General features: G+C 34.2%; 4 protein-coding genes and 1 pseudogene across 4 annotated transcripts; 3 read left to right on the top strand and 2 right to left on the bottom strand.

The window, feature by feature from the left end:
- The first annotated feature begins 4110 nt into the window (after positions 1–4110).
- STH-21 (pSTH-21 protein) lies at positions 4111–5225 on the top strand. The gene is given in 2 exon segments (NM_001287893.1): positions 4111–4313; positions 4662–5225. Coding segments are annotated over 2 exon segments (468 nt in total). The 5' UTR covers positions 4111–4144; the 3' UTR covers positions 4961–5225.
- A 3111-nt stretch (positions 5226–8336) lies between these two features.
- On the top strand, positions 8337–9302 carry LOC102583908 (pathogenesis-related protein STH-2). The gene is made up of 2 exons (XM_006340831.2): positions 8337–8520; positions 8862–9302. Exons 1-2 carry the CDS (start codon positions 8352–8354, stop codon positions 9158–9160), a joined length of 468 nt encoding a protein of 155 aa, XP_006340893.1. The 5' UTR covers positions 8337–8351; the 3' UTR covers positions 9161–9302.
- A 1963-nt stretch (positions 9303–11265) lies between these two features.
- On the bottom strand, positions 11266–13767 carry LOC102584223 (uncharacterized). Its single transcript, XM_006340832.2, has 2 exons — positions 13353–13767; positions 11266–11976 (listed from the first exon to the last, which is right to left on the bottom strand). The coding sequence occupies exons 1-2, from the start codon at positions 13704–13706 to the stop codon at positions 11440–11442; spliced, it is 891 nt and encodes a 296-aa protein (XP_006340894.1). The 5' UTR covers positions 13707–13767; the 3' UTR covers positions 11266–11439.
- Positions 13768–14581: 814 nt separating this feature from the next.
- On the bottom strand, positions 14582–23293 carry LOC102584562 (uncharacterized). Its single transcript, XM_006340833.2, has 15 exons — positions 22893–23293; positions 21917–22078; positions 21702–21818; positions 21317–21401; positions 20684–20792; positions 20520–20587; positions 20311–20436; positions 19310–20235; positions 18820–19014; positions 18625–18685; positions 17891–18004; positions 16663–16776; positions 16464–16550; positions 15695–15763; positions 14582–15118 (listed from the first exon to the last, which is right to left on the bottom strand). Exons 1-14 carry the CDS (start codon positions 23030–23032, stop codon positions 15737–15739), a joined length of 2331 nt encoding a protein of 776 aa, XP_006340895.1. The 5' UTR covers positions 23033–23293; the 3' UTR covers positions 14582–15118; positions 15695–15736.
- A 410-nt stretch (positions 23294–23703) lies between these two features.
- LOC102580343 (3-hydroxy-3-methylglutaryl-coenzyme A reductase 1-like) overlaps positions 23704–24563 on the top strand; it is a 2081-nt pseudogene continuing 1221 nt past the window's right edge.

Below are 24563 nucleotides of genomic sequence, written 5' to 3' on the forward strand. Positions count from 1 at the left end.
CTGATAGAATTCTGAGAGTCAACGTATTGTATTATATAGCTTTTAAATATTTTAAATTGGTAATTATTGTAATTTTTAATGCTTTTTAAGTCATTTGTAAATGATATATGTTGCTTCCTTGATTGGGACTTTTCCATTTGTGACATATATATATAGATATTTGGTACCGGTGATAAATTTTTATTTTTTTTTGTTTTAATTTATGTGATATAAATGGAATTTGAAGATCAGTCGATTTTTTATATGTTTTGTGCCCGTGATAAATATTAATTTTTTTTGTTTTAATTTATGTGATATAAATGGAATTTGAAGATCAGTCGATTTTTTATATGTTTTCTTAAAAATATATTTGAAGTTATTAAATTGTTGTGATTTATAGTATTTTTGCGTTAGTTTTGAATAATATAGGTTACTCATGTTTCAATTCACGTGAACAATCATAAATATTTTCAGTTGTTAATTTATTGTGAATTCTAGAAATTTTGACGTTATTTTCAAATAGTACATGTTACTTTTTCTATTCCAATTAGTCAACCAAATTTCTTGTATGATTTAATTGCTAATTATTGTGATTTATAGCATCTTTTATGTAACTTTTAATAATATATAATTTGTTCAAATTCATATGACAATGAGGTCAAACTTTTGGGCTAATAAAGTAGTAGGTAATTAATGTTGTTAAATTGTCCAATAATATAAATTTTAAAGGTACAACCATAAAAGAAGAATGTACAACACTATCAAGCACATATCATCCAACACTTGTCATGTGGTAAGTAGTAGATATTCCCACTTATTATATATAGTAATATATATAACTTTTTAATAAATAGATAGTGTACTAAAGCAAATACAATCACATGACAAATTATTTTGAATAATAATATGATTATAAAAGTACAAAAAATAATAAGATTATGCTTAAAATATGAAAGGATAAGCGATACAACATCTGATTGAGTCATTGTTATGCCAAATGGTCTATAACAATGTTATAAGTTAGTAATGTTTGAATTTTCTACATAGTTTAAATCTCCTCTAACCCAAATCAACTTGCCCCTTAAAGTTGAATTATCCTATGTAAATATCGAATACGAATAAATATTATTTCAATTCTAATTTTTTTTATGGGGACTAGTTGTCCTTTGATAATTGGGTTGGTGGGTTAGAGGACAAGGATATATAGTTTGTCTTCTATGTAAAAAAAATATCTTTTAAATTTTGACATCTTGACCAATTAAGCCAAACATTGTCTTCTAGTAAAATCTTTAGTGTTGATGAAATCTTGACTAATTCAATTAGTTATGTGAAAGTAGAAATTTTGTATGCACTCAGCCTTCCTACTACAGATAAAAAAAAGTTTTGATATTAGTGTTGAGGTTCGATTAATTTAGATTCATGTAATACATCACTTATATTATGAGGATAACATTCTTAACAAAATTCTTTTTTTAAATTCAGAGCTTGAATCGAGATCTCTAGTTAAGAGTGAAGGATTCTCAACTATCCCACCACAACTCATATTGAATCGAGGTCATGTTTGAATATAGCATATATAATAAGATAAAGTAATATAGCATGTTCATGTTAATTATTTTATGTTAATTTGATGATTAGATAGAAATTTACGACTTTTTCAAAATCTTGTTGCAACTAGATATTCAAAAGATAATATATATACTATATTTTAAGTAGGGATTATTGTTTTATTTTCTTAAAGATTATATAGTTACCACTTACCTTCTTCTATTTTCTTATCCATACTATCATATACTCGATCATACAAAAATGTGATGAAATGAATAAAATTAGAAATTATTTGATAATTGATCGAAGTTATGCAATTTTATGATATATGAATTATTTAAGACAAATTTATGAATTTTTTTATGTAGAGATTAATTATGCAGGCTTTAATTATCCATATATTAACTATCATACTTCCAATTTTTCATAAAATAATACATAAATAGCTTTGAACTTTTGAGGAATAGTAGTTTCTATTTGACTGATAAAATTTTAAAAGCAATTCTATTTAAAATTTAATCCTAAATTTTAAATTGAAATACCCACTAAATGGCGGGTCATTTCGGGCATTTTCCTAGTTGACCCATAAAAGAACTTACATGAGAAGATAGAATTTTATTTTTTTTGGGTTTTATTTGTTTGATACACATATATAAAAGGAAAAAAATTTAATAGTTTGATTTGGTAATTAATAATAATGAAAATAAATAAGCAAATAAGAAAATAAAATTGAGTTGGATAAATTAAGCTATGACCTATTATTTAGGATGTGTTTGGTATGAAGAAAAATATTTTAAAATTTTTCATGTTTGGTTGTCTTAGCTTAAATGTTTTGAAACTCTTTTCTAAATAAACTTATTTTTTTTATAAATTTAAGAAAAATGACTTTTCTTCGTAAAGTAAAGACTTCTTTTTTTCTATCAAATGTTGCATACCGACTCTTGACCTCGCTCTAGGACCTGACTCCTAATTTCGACCCTAATTCAGACCCTGACACGGGTTATTCCCAACCCCAACCTTGACCCATGTTCCCAACCCAAACTCGGGTCAAGATTGGGTCTCGAGTAGGCATCGAAGTTGAGAATCGAGTCCGATATCATAGTATTTGCTTATATTAAACTTAAATATTTTTAAAATAATATTTTCTTTATACTAATTAAACATGATCCAAATAAATAAATAGTGTGTCATTAAGGAAAATCAAAAACCTGAGTGTGACAAAATTCTCATTTTTCTTTTCACATTAATACTTTGTCTTAACTTACTCATGAAGAATTCAATTTATAAGCAAGATGAAAGAGATGTATTAACCACTAAATATTTATGTGTCAATTTTCTATCACCCATTAAAAAGAACAATGTAAATGAATATATAAACTAAATAACCAAACTAGTCTTTTGAAGTGTACTCTCTTATTTGGTTTATAACACATACCTTATATAATTGATGAACTAATAATAGAGTTAAAAATAGAAGAAAAAAAACTTTGAAGGTTTGAACACATAATATAATATACCCATAACACATGTGTCAGTAAGCCTCGTTGTTAGACCATTTAATATAAAGTTCTCCGCGTGTAGTGCAGTGGATGAAGCTGCTCTTTTCTTAATCAAAGATTTCAAATTTAAGCTTTGGGTATGAAAAAAATCCTTAATAGGGAGCGCTAGAGAAAATGATCAAAATGGTCCTTGATGTATTGGGGTTGCTTTATTTTGATCCTTAATATATTCTAAGTGATTGAAATAGTCCTTAATGTATGACAAAATATGTTCAATTTAGTCTTTTACCCTAAAATGACAAAATGTGTTCAATTTAGTCTTTTACCCTAAAACTTAACAATTTATCCCCAAAAACGGTTAAATATAACTGTGGGGCCCACATAACTTACAAAATCCACCATTTTTACCATCTTTATTAGCTCAAATTCTTGACGATCCATTTCATTCAACCTTTTTATAATAATTATTTTGTAATTGTGTGGTTAGATGTTAGAGAAAATAGTGTTTTAGAATTTATGAAACTCTTTGTTTGAGCTAATAAAGATGGTAAAAATGGTGGATTTTGTAAGTTATGTGGGCCCCACAGTTATATTTAACCGTTTTTGGGGATAAATTGTTAAGTTTTAGGGTAAAAGACTAAATTGAACACATTTTGTCATACATGAAGGACTATTTTCAATCACCTAGAATATATTAAGGACCAAAATAAAGCAACCCCAATACATCAAGGACCATTTTGATCATTTTCTCGAGAGCGCTACCTCTCAAACAATGCCCTATCCGGCTCTAATACGAGTACCAAATATCAGGTGAAAAATCAAATAAAACATAAAATTCTCCAACGGCATTATCTAAGATAGTACTATTAATTTAATATAAAAGGAATGTGCATTTCAAGAACTTCTAGATAAAATGACACAAATGTCAAAAATAGACTACTTTGAATGTTGAAATTAAGGTAAAAGGAATTAATTGTTGATTTAACTCTTGACTGTCACTTGTTTTTTTACCTATAAATACCATCTAACAATATTTCATTCTCACACAACTCACAACATTCTCACACATAACATTTTATATATCCTTTTTTTGTGTCTTCAATATCTCTAATAACATCATGGGTGTCACTAGCTATACACATGAGACCACAACACCAGTTGCCCCTTCTAGGTTGTTCAAAGCTTTGGTTGTTGATTCTGACAATCTTATTCCTAAGTTGATGCCACAAGTTAAGAACATTGAGGCTGAGGGAGATGGAAGCATCAAGAAGATGAACTTTGTTGAAGGTAATATAATAATTGATCTGATTGTGTAAATATTTTTTGCAACGTTAGTAGATAGGACTAATTAAATTCTTTAAGTGAAGGGTTAAAAAACACATTTAAAACATTTCGATTATAAGAGTTTCATACCTGAAATATCAAACGTGTGATTTCCTATCAAAATTCTTTTGCATTGATCGAAATGTTGACTTTTACATTTTCCAAAAAAATAAAAATACTACAACATATATATCAATATATTTTCACAAGTAGGGTATGGAAGGTGGATGTACTGTGTACGTAGATCATATCTCCATCTTTGTGGGGTTAAAAAAGTTATTTCTGATAGATCTTCGTCTCCTTAAATGACAGGTTCACCAATCAAGTACTTGAAGCACAAGATTCATGTTGTTGATGACAAGAATTTGGTGACCAAATATTCAATGATTGAAGGAGATGTTATTGGAGACAAACTTGAGTCCATTTCCTATGATCTCAAATTTGAAGCTCATGGAAATGGAGGATGTGTTTGCAAGTCTATAATTGAGTATCACACAAAAGGTGATTATGTGTTGAAGGATGAAGAACACAATGAAGGCAAAAAACCAGGCATGGAACTTTTCAAGATTGTTGAAGCATACCTCCTCGCCAATCCTTCTGTCTACGCTTAAGTGATGAAAAAAGAATCAGGTCTACACGTGAAATATAACGCGTTGTGACATTATATAATAATTAAGAAAATAAAGTAGGCTCTAATTAAAAAGTTTAATCTTTTAAATGAGATATCATTCTGTAGGTTTGAGTTTTCATTGTTTTAGTGTTTTTTGTTGAGTGTGTGTTCTTTTTCCAAGTTTATCATGGGAAGAACTCTTAATAATGTAGCAACCTTTAATTTTGCTTATCAAATACTTATATAAAAAATATGTTTTACTTTTCAAAAATTAATTGTTTCAAGTTAAGTACCTACAGTAGAAAACTGATAACTCAAATGAGGTTTATATAGTCTTTTCTAAAACTGTGGTGACCGGTTAGTGTGTACATATTTCGACTAATTCACTATAGTATAGAAAGTGTAAGTGATTAATTACACAAAGGGAGTATTACTATTATGTAGAATGTTTCGACTAATACTATTATGAAGTACATATATCGATTAATTCTTTCTCAAATTTCGTATTAAGTTGACTAATATCATATATATTGAAACGAAGGAAGTATTACTATTACGTAGAATGGTTGCATCATTCACAATGTTACCTTTAGCAGTGGTTATTAGTAGAGAAAATGTACACATTAACATTCCTTTTTGAGACTGAAATGAATTTATCCCACATCGTTAAAGAATAGGAACATTTAGTTCTTTTTAAAAGAACTAGAGAGAGTGTTGTATGCTGAGCTTAGTAATGTGGGCTTGTAACCCAAATGGGGGCATTAATGTGGTGGAATGTTGGGCTGTCCCAGATGGTTGGGCTTTGGTGGGCTAATTTCTGGCTTGCCCTATCCAAGCTCAGAGTTGGATCACGTGGCCCAATTGAAGAAATGGGCTGCTGGATTCCGAAAGTGGGGTGGACTGCGTGAGGCTGGTTTCACAGAGCAACGAACAGCTCCTGCTCTGAGCAGTGGAAGGATAACGAGCCGGTGCTTTCTAAGTCCAATAACGCCTGATGGGCTGCTCCAATTAAACCACCATTTTTTTCTTTTGTTTCTATATAAATAAAAGTTAGTAGATAGTCGAACGTTGTTTTGCGTTCATGAGGAATAAATTTGGTGCATCGTACTTGTTTTTCCTTTCATACTAGTAGTATATATTAACATTATTCTCCTAATTTTTTGTCCTTCGATTATCTCATCATTTTGTTGTTGTTATTGTGGTAGACTAAAATGACTTAAACTTAAGTGGAGAAATATGATCATTTATATAAAGGATCCCAACTCATTTAGGACCGAGATATAGCTATTTTTAAATAATTGGGATTTGAAATAAAAAGGCACGATTAGTGAGAATTTGTATATTTGTTTCTTACTTATTTGAGACATAAGCATATATCATAATTTTTGGTAGATGAAATTGTTGCTAATATACTAGCAGAATAAGAAACGAAAGTATAGTTTGAGAATTAATAGAATTGTGTTTCCTTTAGATATATTTGTATTTGTTCATTAATTTTTGTACGGGTACTCGATATTAGAAAACTTTGAGGCAAAAACTTCTTCCCCAGTTCCTCAGTTCGTCTTTTCTATATGAAACTTTAATAGTTATTTGAATTAATTTGTAGACTTTCTATAAAAAAAATCATTTTGTTAAAAAGCTAAAGAATTCACTAGATTATCTTTTTATATTTAGTATTAAATAATACAAATAATGAACTTTTATAAGAAAAGGAGTAAACTAGCGGGAAAATACTTATTAAAGCCAGACTATTATGTTTTGGTCATATTAGTACAGTTATTTAGGTTCTAAGAGTAACTTCATATGCTTCTTTTTTTTTTCACATTAATACTTTGTCTTAACTTTCTCATGAAGAATTAAATTTATAAGCAAGATGAAAGAGATTTATTAACCACTAATCATTTATGTGTCAATTTTCTAGCATCCATTAAAAAGAATAATGTAAATGAATATATAAACTAAATAATCAAACTAGTCTTTTGAAGTGTACTCTCTTATTTGGTCTATAAAACATTCTTTATATAATTGATGAACTAATAATCGAGTTAAAAAATAGAAGAAAAAAAACTTTGAAGGTTTGAACACATAATATAATATACCTATAGCACATGTGTTAGTAAGCATCATTGTTACTTTGTTAGACCATTTAACATAAAGTTCTCCGCGAGTAGTGCAGCGGGTGGAGCTGCTCTTTTCTTAATCAATGATTTCAGATTTAAGCTTTGGGTATGAAAAAAAATTCTTGATAGGGAGTGCTACCTCTTAAATAGGGTCTTATCTAGCTCTAAGACGAGTGTCATATATCAGGTGAAAACTCAAATAAAACATAAAATTCTCCAACGGCATTATCTAAGATAGTACTATATATTAATTTAAAATAACCACCACTTTTTTTTTGTATAGATTTAGCAGAAGGAATTTATTCACCTATATTTGAGCTTAGAGAATATGAAGATCATGAATTAGGATAGAAGGTTAGTACATAATTTAACGTTGTCTCACGTTCATGAGGGATATATTTGGTGACAATTTGATGCATTGTACTTGTTTTTCCTGTCATACTAGTAGTATATAAATATTATTCTCATAGTTTTTTATCCTTCGATTATCTCATCATCTTGTTGTTGTTAGACTAAAATGACTTGAACTTAAGTGGAGAAATATGATCATTGATGATTCATATACCGTATCCCAACTCATTTAGGTTCAAGATATAACTATTTTTATATAATTGGAATTTGAAATAAAAAAACACGATTAGTGAGAATTTGTACATTTGTTTCTTGAAGTGTACTCTCTTGTTTGGTCTATAACACATACCTTATGTAATTGATGAACTAATAGAGTTAAAAAATAGAAATAAAACTTTGTAGGTTTGAACACTTGAATATAATATACCCATAACCCATGGGTCAGTAAGCCTCATTGTTAGACCATTTAACATAAAAGTTCCGCGAATAGTGTAGTGGATGGAGTTGCTTTTTTCTTAATCAAAGATTTTAGATTTAAGCTTAGGGTATGAAAAAACTCTTTCATAAAGAGCATTACCTCTCAAACAGGGTCATATCCGGCTCTAATACGAGTAACAAATATCATGTGAAAAATCAAATAAAACACAAAATTCTCCAACGACATTATCTAAGATAGTGTTCATTTAATATAAAAAGAAGGCACATTTCAAGAACATCTAGATAAAATGACACAAATGTCAAAAATGGACTACTTTGAATGTTGAAATTAAGGTAAAAGGAATTAATTGTTGATTTAACTCTAGACTGTCACTTGTTTTTTTACCTATAAATACCATCTAACAATATTTCATTATCACACACCTCACAACATTCTCACACATAACATTTTATATATCTTTTTTTTTCTGTTCTAATAACATCATGGGCGTCACTACCTATACACATGAGACCACAACACCAATTGCCCCTACTAGGTTGTTCAAAGCTTTGGTTGCTGATTCTGACAATCTTATTCCTAAGTTGATGCCACAAGTTGAGAACATTGAGGCTGAGGGAGATGGAAGCATCAAGAAGATGAACTTTGTTGAAGGTAATATAATAGTTGATCTGATTGTGTAAATATTTTTTGCATCGTTAATAGATAGGACTAATTAAATTCCGGGTTAATTAAAAATTCATTAACGTATTTCGATTATAAGAGTTTCATTACCTAAAATATCAAACGTGTGAGTTTCCTATCAAAAATTCACTAGCATTGATCAAAATGTTGACTTTTACATTTTCCAAAAAAAAATACTACAACATATATATCAGTATATTTTCACAAGTAGGGTATGGGAAGGTGGATGTACTGTGTACGTAGATTATACCTCCATCTTTGTGGGGTTAAAAAAGTTATTTCTGATAGATCTTCATCTCCTTAAATGATAGGTTCACCAATCAAGTACTTGAAGCACAAGATTCATGTTGTTGATGACAAGAATTTGGTGACCAAATATTCAATGATTGAAGGAGATGTTCTTGGAGACAAACTTGAGTCCATTTCCTATGTTCTCAAATTTGAAGCTCATGGAAATGGAGGATGTGTTTGCAAGTCCATAACTGAGTACCACACAAAAGGTGATTATGTGTTGAAGGATGAAGAACACAATGAAGGCCAAAAACAAGGCATGGAACTTTTCAAGATTGTTGAAGCATACCTCCTCGCCAATCCTTCTGTCTACGCTTAAGTGATGAAAAAAGAATCAGGCTCACACGTGAAATATAACATGTTGTGACATTATATAATAAAGTATACTCTCATTAAAAAATTTAATCTTTTAATGAGATGATGGTTTGAGTTTTCATTAATGTTATAGTACTTTTTGTTGAGTTGTGTGTTCTTTTTCCAAGTTTATCATGGGAAGAACTCTTAATAATGTAGCAACCTTTAATTTCGCTTATCAAATACTTATATATAAAAAAAAATGTTTTACTTTTGGAAAATTATTTGTTTCTGCTTATGTGAGTTTTACCCGCCTTTTACTCTGCTTGCTTCTGACTCCCTATGAGCCCTTACTTTTTCGGAGGGTCGGCGGGGCATGGGAGCCTCAGCTCATGCATCGGTTAAGTTAGCTTGTTCCAAAGTAGCTAGAGCAGAAAATTAATAACTCAAATGAGGTTTACATAGTCTTCTCTAAAACTGTGGTGTGTACATAATTCGACTAATTCACTATAGTATAGAAAGTGTAAGTGGTTATTGAAATAGAGGGGGTATTCTCTTACTATTATGAAGTACATATATTGACTAATTCTTTCTCCAACTTCGTATTCACTTAACTAATATCATATAAATTGAAACGGAGGGAGTATTACTATTACGTAGAATGGCTGCATCATTCACAATGTTACCTTTAGCAGTGATTATTATATAAGTATAGAGAAAATGTACACACTAGCATTCCTTTTTGAGAATGAAATGAAATTATCCCACATCGTTATAGAATAGGAACATTTAGTTCTTTTTAATAGAGTAGATGAATGTATTGTTCGCTGAGCTTAGTAATGTGGGCTTGTAACCCAAATGGGGGCATTAATGTGGTGGAATGTTGGGCTGTCCCAGATGGTTGGGCTTGGTGGGCTAATTTCTGGCTTGCCCTATCCAAGCTCAGAGTTGGATCATGTGGCCCAATTGAAGAAATGGGCTGCTTGATTCCTAAAGTGGGGTGGACCGCGTGAGGCTGGTTTCACAGAGCAACGAACAGCTCCCGCTCTGAGCAGTGGAAGGATAACGAGTCGGTGCCTTCCAAGTTCAGTAACACCTTATGGGCTGCTCCAATTAAACCACCACTTTTTATATTAGCATTATTTTCGTAGTTTTTTACCCTTCGGTTATCTCACGATTTTGTTGTTGTTATTGTGGTAGGCAAACATGACTTAAACTTAAGTGGAGAAATATGATCATTGATGATTCATATAGCAGATGATCCAAACTCATTTAGGTCGGAGATATAGCTATTTTAATATAATCGAGATTTGAAATTAAAAAATGTGCAATTAGTGAGAATTTGTATATTTGTTTCTTACTTATTTTGAGACATAAGCATAGATCATAATTATTGGTAGATGAAATTGTTGCTAATATACTAGCAGAATTAAAAATGAAGTATAGTTTGAGAATTAATAGAATTGTGTTTTCTTTAGATATATAATGTTTGCCTCGATCTAATTTCATAATTAGTAAATAAGATAATCTTTAATTAAAGAGATCCAATAAAATACTTTATTCTATATTTTATCCACTCATTGAATAAAGTTAAGCTTTTATTTTTGTCTTTGTAGGTACCACATCGAAAATGTAAACCTAACTTTGGTACTATATATTGATCTGATGAACCTTATATTATTGCCGAGCTCAGTAGCGTGAGCTTGTAACCCAAGTGGGGGCATTAGTGTGATGGAATGTTGGGCTGTCCCAGATGGTTGGGTTTGGTGGGCTAGTGTCTGGCCTGCCCTGTCCAAGCGCAGAGTTGGATCACGTGGCTCAGTTGAAAGAATGGGCTGCTTGATTCCTAAAGAGGGGTGGACTGCGTGAGGCTGGTTTCACAGAGCAACGAACAGCTCCCGCTCTGTGCAGTGGAAGGATAACGGGTCAGTGCTTACCGAGTCCAGTAACGCCTGATGGGCTGCTCCAATTAAACCACCACTTTTTTTGCATCTGTTATGGCTCGAACTCCAGACTCAAAAATCTAGGCTCGAACTTTGTATTTGTGCTTAAGAAGCCACTTAATATGTATACATACATAGTTTATCAAGAATCCAATAAGCTATGTTTTCTACATCCAAAACTCTCAGATTCAAAAATCTAGTCTCGAACTCTGTATTTGTGCTTAAAAATCCACTTAATATGTATACATATATAGTTTATCGAGAATCCAATAGGCTATGGGTTCTACATCCAGAACTCATAGACTCAAAAATCTAGCTCGGACTCAGCACAGTAACTCAAATTGACAACAAAAGCTGTCTATTATAGCAACTTAGTCCATGAAGCCAAGAATGGGAACATGGAAATCAATAATCTTAACAAAAGGGGCGTATCACTAGTCGCTTCTGGTCTACTTAACTTACCCTTTTCCACAGGTATTTTTGATGTTTCAGCTGATGATTTATCTGAACTTTCAAATGAACTTTTGCTAGATTGCATTTCTTGATCAAGTTCATCCCACCCTCCATATCTAGATACCTCTCGGTCACCCTTACTAGCTGAAACGTCCTTGTTGGACACCCATGATTGATAGCCCGTCTTTCTCTTTCGTGTCTTGGAGCTTCCTCCTCTTCTCCAAAAGTTTGTCTTGCTTGAGGTGGGAGCAGCACGCTGTCTCTTCTTAGTTGTACTCTTGCGCGTTGGTTTGTTTTGTATCACGTCCAGTATCTTTTGGATTGCAAAAAAAAGTGTGGATTGTCCAATGGGAAGGGCGAATGCCATAACAAAAGCTTTAGCTCCTCCAGTAGAAATCAATACTAATAGAATTGGTAGAAACACAAAACCGTAGGAGCAGAAAACCTGCACTGGCCAAAAATGATAACTTGTAAGTTATTTGACAAAAATCATCTTACCTACGTTTCAATTTCTACTCGAGAACGTTTTAGCAAGACTAGTCACTAGTTAGATAGCTATACTTAGGAAGTCAGTCGAAAATGTAGTGAAAAGAAAGCTACTGGAAGCATAGAAAAACACATCGAGCATAGCTCTTAAATGATTATATTAACAGATTTTTCAAGAATCAAAGAGCCTTTCTAGTCCAAAACCTCGATCCTGGTTAGTAGTACTGCAGTTAGATAATGCATAATATATACTCATAAGTTGCGGCTGAGCCAGGATATTGGACATGGACAGTGGATAGGGGAAACTTTCAGATTTTGGAAGATTTGATTGGGCATAAGACTAGAAGAAAAGCTTGGGCCATTGGGTGGGAGGACGTTTGAGGACAAATGGTAATACTCCCCATTAACCAACCATATACAGGAAGAACGTCCGAAACTCATGGAAGATCTCAGAAGAATAATTAGCATAGGAAACTAGTTCAGTGTTGAAGTTCTTGAGTTTTGATAATCGGAAACAACCTCTCTACCTTCACAAAGTAGGGGTAAGGCCACGTACACTCTACACGTTTCATAACGGAAAATCTTGGAATAGTCAACTGTTTTATACTAAATTCACTAAGTTTATCATGTACTTCAACAATTTGAACTCAAAGAACACAACCTATCATTTCAAGAAAACATTATACTAAATTCACTCAATTCAAAATCAAGCTCATGTATCTAAATACCAAAAGCAATCTGGTTCAGTCTCAACATAATCCAAAAGCATCACTTTACACTAACATCTTATTTCATGAAAAAAATACAAAACAAAATAACAACATACTTCATCTTTCTCAGAGAAAAAAAAATGGATTCAGGTTAAAGTGCAGATTCCACAAAAACCTCATCTTCCTTCAATCCAAGAAGTACCTAAAAATGTCAAAACTCCATATCCATGCCAAGAAGTACCTAAAAATGTCAAAACTCCATATCCATGCAAAAAAATCCAAACTTTAAGCTCAAAACCCAAAATTCAAGTACCTAAGAATGTAAAAACCCCATATCCATGCAAAAAAATCCAAACTTTAAGCTCAAAACCCAAAATTCAAGTACCCCAAAATGTCAAAACCCCATATCCATGCAAAAAAATCCAAACTTAAAGCTCAAAACCCAAAATTCAAGTACCCAAAAATGTCAAAACTCCATATCCATGCAAAAAAATCCAAACTTAAAGCAGCAAACCCAAAATTTAAGTACCCAAAATGCCAAAAAGAAACCAAACTTCACAGGAAAAAAACAGGAACACAAGTTTATAATTCAAGAAATAAAAGGGAGAAGCAGAAAAGTTACTACCTTAAAAATCCAAATACTTTCAATATACTCAGCAAAAAATTGAGCTCCTTGTTCCAAGTATCCATCCTCATCAAGCTCCTCTTCCTCATCTTCAAGATTACTAAAATTCTGGTTCTTGATAGACTCAGCATTTGAGTCCCACTTACTAGAAGACCTGCTGCAGCAGATATGAAGGGGCTGCTGCTTCTGAAAATGAGAAGAGAGTGGATTTAAAGGGTTTAAAGAAATGGGTTTTTGAGTAAAGAAAAGAAGAAGAGAAGGGCTGGGGTTTAAGGGTAAGTGAAGATGAAGAAGACCACCATCACCCTTATTGATGGTGGTCTTCAGTCCATTCCATTGGCCAATATTACTCATCACATTATCCTCTCTCAAATATGACTATTTCAAGAAATGAATTGTATATAGTCCCCAATATTTGTGTTGGATGGTTTTGACATTTTAAAGTGATATAAAGCACATGTTGTAAATACTCAGTGTTTAATGTTAGTATTAGAGTTCTACTAAATTTGAGTTGTCACCAAGAAATCGTAAAATGTACTTTAACAAATGTGCCTTCATAATCAAAGAAATCTTGAATTTGAAATCTGTGAGTAAGAACGAAAAAAAGAAGATGATTGACCGACTTTAAAATCTAATGTGAAGCTAAAGGGAAAAATATGTCATTAATGTGTTTCAAGGACAAAGTATGTTTCAATTAGAAGATTTGAATATCTCTAAATATAATTTTAAAAGTGAAAAATAAGTTAGAAAACAGATAAGTTGGATTTGAAAATTTCTTTTAAAAAAACTAGAGTATAATTTTGTCTAGTTAAATAAAAAAAAAATCAGTATTACTTCATCCCTTATTCCCCTTTTTTTAAAAAGTAGATATGAAACTCAAAATATAGTAGACTCAATCTAATAGTATCAGATTCTCTGAAAGTGTAGTGTGTATGCGATCTTACCTTTATTTTACGACTATAAAGTCATTTCCAATAAACCCTCAACTCAAACCATATTTTTTGGAAGGTTCCAATATCTCCACCAATTCATAGAGAGAACTTAAACTAAACACATACATATTCTCTCCCTTCGTTTCAATTTATTTATCGTGTTTCAAATCAAAATAAGACAAGTGAATTGAAACTGATGAAGTATTTATATTATCCCCCTTTACCATCTAATGAACATATACCAATTAAAATAGATTAACTAAATAATTTTGTCAAATCAAACTTGGTAGAATTCAGTTTATAGTAAAAATGGAAAACCAACTCTTTTCTTTTTCTTTCTTTTACCATTAGTCTACAAAACAGAAACCATTAAAAAGTACAAAATGTTGAATACATATAAACACTTGCATGTTTGTGACTGGAAATTTTCTTTTTTTTCTCTCTTGAACCTTCACTTGAAAGAAAACCAACTAGTCTATTTCAATTTCTGATGTACATTTGAAGCCATATATCAATACAACGAAATGTCAAACTTGTAGACACAGCAAACTTCTTCACCTATCCCAACTTTTCGGCGACATTTCCTCTTCTATCATGTTAGTATTTTCTCGGCTCTCCTGAAGCCACCTTAAGCACAACGTTTTTTGCACTGCCTCGTAGCACGAAAAAGATCAGTCAGTCTGTAATGTCTAATGTAAGTACACAACCGGAAGTAAAAATCCTCTCTTTGCCACCAGTGGCACACATTCAACCAACTATACAGTAAACCATCAGCAACACACTCAACTTTGAAGCCACCAGTCATTGTCCTGATATGTATATTTTCATAACACCCTGAATAATCGTATGTGTTAGACAAAGAACGAAATGTTTCGGAGGAACATCAAAAGAACATAATCAAGAGGTATAACCCTACTCTCTCATGAAAAAATGGTTTGACAGTGATGATTAAAGATGACAGAACATGACTCAGGACTAAATTAAAACAAATGAAGAATTGGAATTCATGCAACCCTGGCACTTGAATCAACTTTCCCGGGTGAATTGACTTTCAAGTTCCATCAGTTTGGTACTTCCCTCTAAACTGTTCTTTGTTGTTTTTTCTATTATGGATAGTTGTTTTGACAAATTTCAGGGTTATATCAAAACACAAATTGGTCCATGGATTGAAAATAAAGTAGACACAAAAAAACGTAATTAGTCATATGTTTCCTCCTATCAAGTAGATCAACGAACAAATCTAAATCTTAGTCAAACACCCCCAATCAACAAGGGTTCTCCTCATCCAAAATCGGTTTCAAGAAGCAGGTTTTCGACTCACAAGGACGTATGTGAAAGCATAGGAAAGAAGCCAGAAGCATCACTATGTCAACAATTGACAGAAACATGGAAAAGAAAAGAGATAGTTACCAAATTTTACAACTAGTAACCATCTGCTAACTTCAACAGTTTCTAGCCTTCTAAAGCATATGTTGGAACCTGCATCACATTTGCAAAATAACAAAGTCATTAGCAGAAATGAATATCCCACACCAAAACCCCTAGGGCATCAGTCCTGGACAATTATTATTTTTTTGGTTAAAGATTTTAGTTCTAGCTGTCTATCAGAAACAACCTCTCTAACCCGCAAAGGTAGGAGTAAGGTTTGCATACATCCCAGACCTCACTTGTGGAATTGCACTGGGCATGTTGTTGTTGTTGTATTACAGTTCTAGTTGACACAAAATTATGCAAATAAACTTGATGACTGGCTTCGGTTCCCAAAGGTGCAACCACATCACTAGAGGGAGTTGGCACTTGTCAAGTAACTGGAGTGTCCATATCCAGATTCTCTCTTTCCGCCCTTAATTCATACAAAGCTAGCTCAATTTTTGGACTACTATTCTTCCCCTTTTCATTTTCTCTCTGTTACCTTTAATGGTTGTTACGAGTGTATGTGATCAGTCACGTTTCCTGACTGATCTTCAAATCCCCACCTTCCAACAACTTAATCTAAAGTATATTAAGAAAGAGAGCTTATGATATCAAATACTCCTGACTGTACCCACCAACCAATCATCCCCCACCCCCAAAAAAAATCCAATTGGTGCAGCAGGATCAAGTTGTTGCTCTACTAAAGTCATGATTAATAAAAGTCCAACCAGAATAAGATAAACTTTGAATTCAAGCTTTAGACTACCTCGAGCATGTCTTCATCAGGGGAACAGGATACTGTACAGTCCAAACCATTTGATTTATCAAATTGGAGGATCCTCAATTTTCCTTCCTGCACAATTTAAGGTTAAAAAAAAAAAAAAAGATGAATACTTTTGAGAATATGAACAATTTTACAGTTGAAACCAAAAAATGAGAAACTCATACAATGCATGCATAACTACCTTAGTTCCATATACTAGGCCACCACCAACCAAAGGATGGAAACAAGCAACGTTAACCTCATCCTCTGCACTGGGAAGAACTCTCACAAGTTCCATATCCGAAACTCTATAGACCTGATTCAAAGACGCACAATCTGAATTAACTAGAGACAATAAATATATACACCGATATTGTGAACAAACCAAATTCATTCTTCTTTCAGGTTCAGCCAAATAATCTCAGTAAAATGTGAGCAGGAGCATAATTCTTCCTTTTTAAGTTGTTCAAAAACAAAGTGCATCAACACAAAAGAAGAAATTATCGTGACATACTAGTAAACTAATTAAATTGGGCCTCTTCAACCTTAAAAGTGTCCTTAACACATTGTTACTGCACTTGCACATCAAGCTATAGTAGCTCCAGTTCATCTAGCCCCACCTTCATCAACTTAAATCCAATCTTTCTAAAGTTAAAAATATTCTGCATCACTTCACCTAGCCCACCCCAACTTGTTTTGGACCAACGTGTAGTAGTTGAGGTTGTACTTCTTCTTCCCTTTTTAATAAGGAAATGAGGTTGTGCTTCTAAAATTAGTTTAGGTTGCAGTGCAATTGAAAATAGTCTCCACAATCCCATTTATGTCATACTATTTGACAGGTACAGGAGATTAAATTAGATCAACCAACATGTCATGTGACCAATGACAGATGTGAAGAAGAAAATGGCAATTTGAGTTTTCTGTACAAAGAGAAGAAAAACATGGTAGCATGAATCAAAGGTAAATTCTTCAAAGTTGTGGAATGTAATTTAAATTCATCTAATTTGTAAATAGTGCACAACATATTCTCGTGCCATATCAATTATCAAACCTTCATGGTACCATAGTGAAACATGGGTGACGCAACACGGGTCAGAAGGAATTATATGGCAAACCCTCTGTTATTAACTACACTCTAGAACCAACTGTTCATAACCTAGATTGATTGGCTCAGAGGTTAAGAAGTCAAAACCCCTTGCATGTTTGCAAAGAGTAGATGAAATTTATTGAAGAACTTATAAGAAATGTAAGTGACAGAACAAAAACCTTATCAGGTTTAAAACCAAACTCTTGAAACTTCCATAAATCATATAATTATGTCAATCATTTTTACGATGTCCGAAAATAAGAAGTGTGCTACCATGACCCAGTCTTGGTGGTGGTGAAAAACTGACATTCCATAAGAAGCCAGGATATAATCAGGTACTCACCTCAAGAATAGTGTAAACAGGTAGAGTTGTATCTCCATCAATCACTATACTTTTCAGAAGTGAACCATGGCGACGTCCATAGGCAAGTAAAAGATGCTCAGAAGTTGGAGAAAACTGCATTTTCAATAGATGTGGAGCCACAATCAGTTTCTCATATCAGAAAGATAACATTTCAGTCCATAAGAGCAATTATTACTGCAATTTAAAGGTCTATTTCATAAAAATGCCATTGTGAACATCTCTTAACTAGTGAAATCACGTGGAGACACATTTCTTTATCCAGGAAAAAGTTAGATTCTTTTTGTGCAAATAACAATGCACAGAAAGAACTACCTTTATAACTAAACAGTAAGCAAAATCAAATATAACGAAGTATAGAAGTGAGTGAAACAAGATAAGGTACACCACCAACCTATAGGAACTTTAAACAAAAAAGAAATTCTACTCTCCAAAGGAAGGATCAACATTTGTGCCCAGGACACAATTTCTTATTGAACAAGTACTCAACCAGTTTTAAACTTCATATCCAAACAAAATAAAGAGAGAGCTTCCCCTTCATTTTTGTTCTCATCTAACAATTCATATTTTGCTTTTACTTCCTCAAAGGTTTAAGACAAAAATGCTCCAACAAGAAAACCGTCTATAGTTCATACTCCCAGAAAACCACAAAATCTTATCACAAAACGTAATTTAGGATTATAAACCAATATGTGCAGAACCCGAGGAGTACTAACCTGAATTGAAGTCAAACAATGAGCAGCTCTAATTAGCCGAGATGCAAGCACCCTACCAAAACTGCAACAGCGAAATAAAGCTCCCAAATGACCACCAAACAAAGACATGAAAAGAAACAACGAATGAAGGGCAAAAAAAGTAGCAAGTGTAAGCAGAGAGGAAAAGAAAACAAAGCCATTAGACTGGGTATTTACTTTGCCTCCTCCAAGGAATATATACGTAGCTCATACATAACCGGGTGGGCTGCAATTGGATGTCTGGTAGGTGAAGTTGCAGCATCATGACGAAATTGTCCATGGAAACCAGGATCAGCTTCCATGCTAGGACTGATACAAGCAACACAAGCTGCTAAAAATCTTCCACATGGTGAAAAGTGGGCACCCATTTCACTGAAATAAATAATGTATATCATGTAAGCACTAAGGACAGTTAAATGCACGTGATGTCAGGTTTTACAATGACATAAACAATTAGGAGTTGTCAAACGACGGTAAGAGGAGAATCATCAATTATCCCTAAGAGAAAATTAGATCAAGCATCTAGTACAACATGAGAACAGCTAAATAGCCTAGTATCCTTCAAGGCATATCAAGACCTCAAGCCAAAGCTTTGAAACAATAGAAATTATCTCACCTACAAAGCACAGCATGTGGTATCGTTAAGCGACAACAGAAATTATCTCACCTACAGAGGACAGCATGTGGTATAACTAAGCGACATTTTTCAGCATCAAGCAGCGCACATGGAACCTTAATATCATAAGGCCACACTCTGAGTTTCACAGTACAAGGCAATTCGGAAGCCGCTGCAGCAGTCAGGGAAGTAGCTATCTCTGACTGGAACCGACTCATAAAAGCTTGAGAATCACTTTCATTATGTGCAATGTTAATGGGAACAGCACTATCGCCAGATCCAGCAACAGGTATTGCTCGAGAGCGTGAAGAACGGTGCCTAGAACCAGATCTTCCAGACCTTGGATGATTACTGTTTGAAATGATAGACGGAACTGCAGGAGGATGTTCTACTTCACCATAAGCTGATACAATGTTCGTGGCACCACTATGCTCAGAATGAATCGATCGTCGGCCAGCTTGGCTTTGGCCAATCAACCATCCTTGCAAGAATGGTAAGTCCCAGTATGCAGGGTCACTGAAAGGAAAAAACTGATTGTTTCTCTCCTCAGTCGGCACATCAGTCTCCATAGGATCAACTACAGGGTTAGATGCATTCTCTGTATCCCTAACAGAGGAACTAGTCTGAGCTTCTTGTGCAGGAGATAAAGTTGGCTCAACAGGGGACAATAAAAGTTCATACTGGCCAGAAGGAGTTGAGTAAGTGAGAAGTCGGACAGATGCAGAAGTGTCTGCTCTGTTCTGTGTACTGTCAGAACCCATGTCTACATTGCTCTGCTGCAAAGGCATTCTAGGATCACCTCTAGCGATTGATGGCCAGATCATGATCGGTAGAGACATGATAGGCAATTCATTCGCTGAAGCAGATCGATAAGTGGAGTGAGCATCTGTCAAATACACAGTAGGAGGAGGATACCGCAAGTTACCCAGAGAAGTTGCAAATGTCATTAAAGGATCTGATGAGTCCAGATCATTGACCTAAAAACAAGAGGGTTGATAAGATTTACAGGCATTCATAAGTTAAAACTCAATGTAACAGCACCAGAATGACACCTCAGCTGTTAAAAGATATGGGGCGCCATGTGGGTGGAAATGCACAGCACGAAGTGAACGTCTTGTCTTTAGTATGATAGCAGGTGAAGATGCCTCCTCTCTTCTGTTGTAGTGCCACATATACAGCTACGATATATTGAAACATCGTCATTACATCAGAACTTGCAATGAACAAACCACTATGTATTGTGTATTGCCAAATTTCTTACCTTGTGCCCTGAAGCAACAGCGAGAACTTCCCCTTGGGCATGGAAGGCAATGGATGCAATAGGACGGTCTGGAGGATAAAATTCCCATATGTATTAATTAACAAAAAAAATTAGTAAAGAGTAATGATTTTTTGTTCAGCCATTAAGATGTTACAGGTTATTACAAAAATCACGTGATCCTATACACTCGGCGGTTTTTGCATCCCATAAACGAACTTCATGGTCCAAACTTCCACTTGCAAGTATCTCAGAGTGCAGTGGATGGAAACGAACCTGCAGAAGTCCCAACCACAATGCTAAATATAATTGAGGAATGAGATATTCAAAGGCAAGAGAAGAAATATCAACACAGCCAAGACGTGTGAAAAAAAAGAAAAAAAACACCAGAGGCTTTCAAAATAAAACTACAGACAATAGACAAAAGCCTCATAAAGTTCAATCCTCTTCCATAAGTGTGGGGTTCAAATGAAATGAATTAGGTTTAGACCTGTGAGCAAACATCAAACATTTATCTCTCTATTTTTTCGATAGATACCAAGCATTTATCTGCATTAATATTTAAACCAAATAGGATAGTTTAGCCATCTTAGAAGCACATCCATAAGCATTAAGTTAAAAGAATATAATACTTCGACATTTTGTAAAGCCAACTATATTGTCAATCCAAAATCTCAGCATTTTCAATCAGTATCAGTATTGCCTAGTGGACTGAAATATATTTCCCAAGTAAATAATCAGATAATCCAAGAATGCAGCACAACTATTTCAGATGACTGAAGATGTCAAAACAGCCTTACCACCCAAGGAGTCCTGCGATGTCCACTTAACACCTTCAAGCATTTCCCGCTTTGGCAATCAATTATCTTTACCGTGTGATCTCCACTGCCACCATGGTAACAGAATGCGTCAACGAACTTGATACAAGCCAAAAGAAAAAAATGCACAGCGCGATTAAAGTGGAGTGTTTGCCTTTGTTCTCAATTCACGAATATTGACAAAGGATTCCATTTTTTTCTTTTTTTATGACATGAATATAGTCACTGAGGATTTAGAAATGTGTATATAATGAATACTTGGACTCAAAGATCTTATTAGATAAACAATTTCATATCTAAGCAGCAAGACACTATAATGCATAACATGATAGATTGTACATGTCTATGTATTAAAAGAGAGACTGACTGAGTAGAAGCAAGTGTCTTCCCATCAGGACTGAATGCCGCAGCAATTGTAGACCTAGGCGGAGGCAACAGTGGACAATACTTGGCTGAAAAATGTCTCAATGATTCTGCCTCTACCCTGATAAAATTAAATGAGACGAAGTCAGAAAGCAAAAATGAAGATTTGCAACTATATTAACTTCATGGGAAAGAGAGAAGCTGACAAAACATAACTACCATGATATAAGACCCCGTCTCGGGTCTCTTGCTACTTGGCTTTTTAACTTCTCATAGGAATGAGCACAATATTTAGAATTCTCATCCCACAACTTCTTAGAACTACGTTTAGCTCGAGGAGATACCTCCCTCCTCGTTAGTAGCTGAAAGACGTTACCACATCTGGCAAAGAAAATAAACCACCTCAGCAACCAAAATACAACCATATTTGTCCGATCTAATTTACAAATTTTGCGCCTTCGTACATAACCACAAAAGTTAATCTTTGAGAAAAATGAGAAAACACTCACAACACTTACCCATGTGTATCATAAACATATCTTTTTTTATATAGTAAACACCACCATCCCACCCCACACAAGAACCCACTCAAGGCGGGAAGTTGAAGGTCATTTCCGCTATGCTATTCCGCAATTGTAATATAATAAAATACGGCATTAAACAATTAAAAACTGATACATTTCCCAACTTTGCGAAAATAATTTCAAACTAAACTCACCCCAATTAAAGCTGAAGTTCAATCGTTTTATGCAAAGACATATTCCAATAGCAACCATATCATAAGCATTACAATTATCCATATCACTATGAACCTTTCCAACATAATAGATAAAACTCACATATTTTTTGGTTAATAATTTTAATTAACAAAAAAAAAACAGTTGTTTTCAGCTTCAACCCTTCTCCACTTAAATACCAAACTGAGTTCACCAGACAAAATTCCAACTGCAGGTCTGCCTCTGAGTTTATCATATTGTGTAATACAGTCTCATTAAATTAAAAGCTGCAAATATCATATTTATATTAAATCAGATCATTCATGAATTTCCAATTCTATTTCCAATAAAACCAATCAAAAAGCCTCGACATTTAGCATCGAATAAGCTGAAACTAAACTAAATTCCAGATCTTTGAATGAAATTAATCAAAATCAATAAAAAATCAATCTTTAGGGTTTCAGGATCAAAACAAAGACCTGTTTTTGCAATTAGGGTTTTGCTCAATCGGAAGAGAAGGCGAATTCCACCCCGGCGGCGGTGGCGGCAGCGGTACATGAATCGGATTTGACGTAGATGAATCACTACTTGAATTCTCCGGCCAAAGAGATCCCCTCATAATTCTATCCCCACAAACGAATACCTCATGCCCCGATATTTCCCGTCATTTCCAATGGAACTTCTCCGGCGAAATAAAAAAAATCGATTAAATTATCCGAAAATGCCCTCGAATTTGGTGGAATTTACACCGGAAAATACAGAGGGATGGAGAATTAAGAGATCTTGTAGAAGGGCAAAATGGGAAGAGAAAAAAATTTAGGGGAAAATGGGAAAAATGAAGAAGACGACGGAAGCTGTTTTTTTGAGAGTCTGGAGGATTTTTCCGGCATCGGACAGTAATATGTTTACTTTGATGTAAAATGACAGAAATGACCTTTGCGCGTGAGGTACAAATGTTGTGATTTTGTGATTAATAAAATAATAGGAAAAGGGACGAATTTACCCCCGAACTTTAATAAATTTACCCCCGAACTTTAATAAATGGTACGTATATGCCCTCCGTTATACTTTGCGTCCACATAAGCCCCTTCCGTCCAATTATAGGTACACATATACCCCTCTCACTAACGGACCCCTAATTGCTTACACGTGTCTTATTCCTATTGAACTACCCGTTTGACCCTTTTTTTTAACCCATAACCCAACTATCCACCCCATAACCCAATATCCACCCAATTTCTTAGAACAAAGTTCAACAATCACCAGAAAACAGAGCACAAGTACTCAAAAAGTACAAATTTGGCAAAACACCGGTGTTCCTACCGGAAAATCAACTAAATTTACAATGGACGTTCGCCGGCGACCTGTTAAGCCTCTATACACATCTAAAGATGCTTCCGCCGGCGAACCTCTGAAACAAGAAGTTTCTTCTCCTAAAGCATCTGATGCGCTTCCACTCCCATTGTACCTAACCACTGGGTTGTTTTTCACCATGTTTTTCTCTGTTATGTATTTTCTTCTCGTAAGGTGGCGTGAGAAGATCCGTAATTCTATTCCTCTTCATGTGGTTACCCTTTCTGAATTGTTAGCTATGGTGTCATTGATTGCTTCCGTTATATATCTTTTGGGTTTCTTTGGGATTGGGTTTGTTCAGTCGTTTGTGTCCAGGTCGAATAGTGATTCATGGGATATTGAGGATGAGAATGCTGAGCAGCTTATTATTGAGGAAGATAGCCGCCGTGGACCATGTGCTGCTGCCACTACTCTTGGCTGCGTTGTGCCTCCACCACCTGTTCGAAAAATTGCCCCAAACGGAGAAGCCTGCGCCAATAATTATGCCCGCATTATCGGAAGATGACGAGGAGATTATACAATCTGTTGTTCAGGGTAAAACACCATCATATTCGTTGGAATCAAAGCTTGGTGATTGTATGAGAGCTGCTTCGATTCGAAAAGAGGCGTTACAGAGGATTACAGGGAAGTCATTGGAAGGGCTCCCATTGGAGGGATTTGACTATGAGTCTATTCTTGGACAGTGCTGTGAGATGCCTGTAGGATATGTGCAAATACCGGTGGGTATTGCTGGGCCTTTGTTGCTTGATGGGAGAGAGTACTCAGTGTCAATGGCAACTACAGAAGGATGTTTAGTG

This window comes from Solanum tuberosum, unplaced genomic scaffold (genome assembly GCF_000226075.1).
Source record: "Solanum tuberosum cultivar DM 1-3 516 R44 unplaced genomic scaffold, SolTub_3.0 scf00020, whole genome shotgun sequence".
Taxonomy (NCBI): domain Eukaryota; kingdom Viridiplantae; phylum Streptophyta; class Magnoliopsida; order Solanales; family Solanaceae; genus Solanum; species Solanum tuberosum.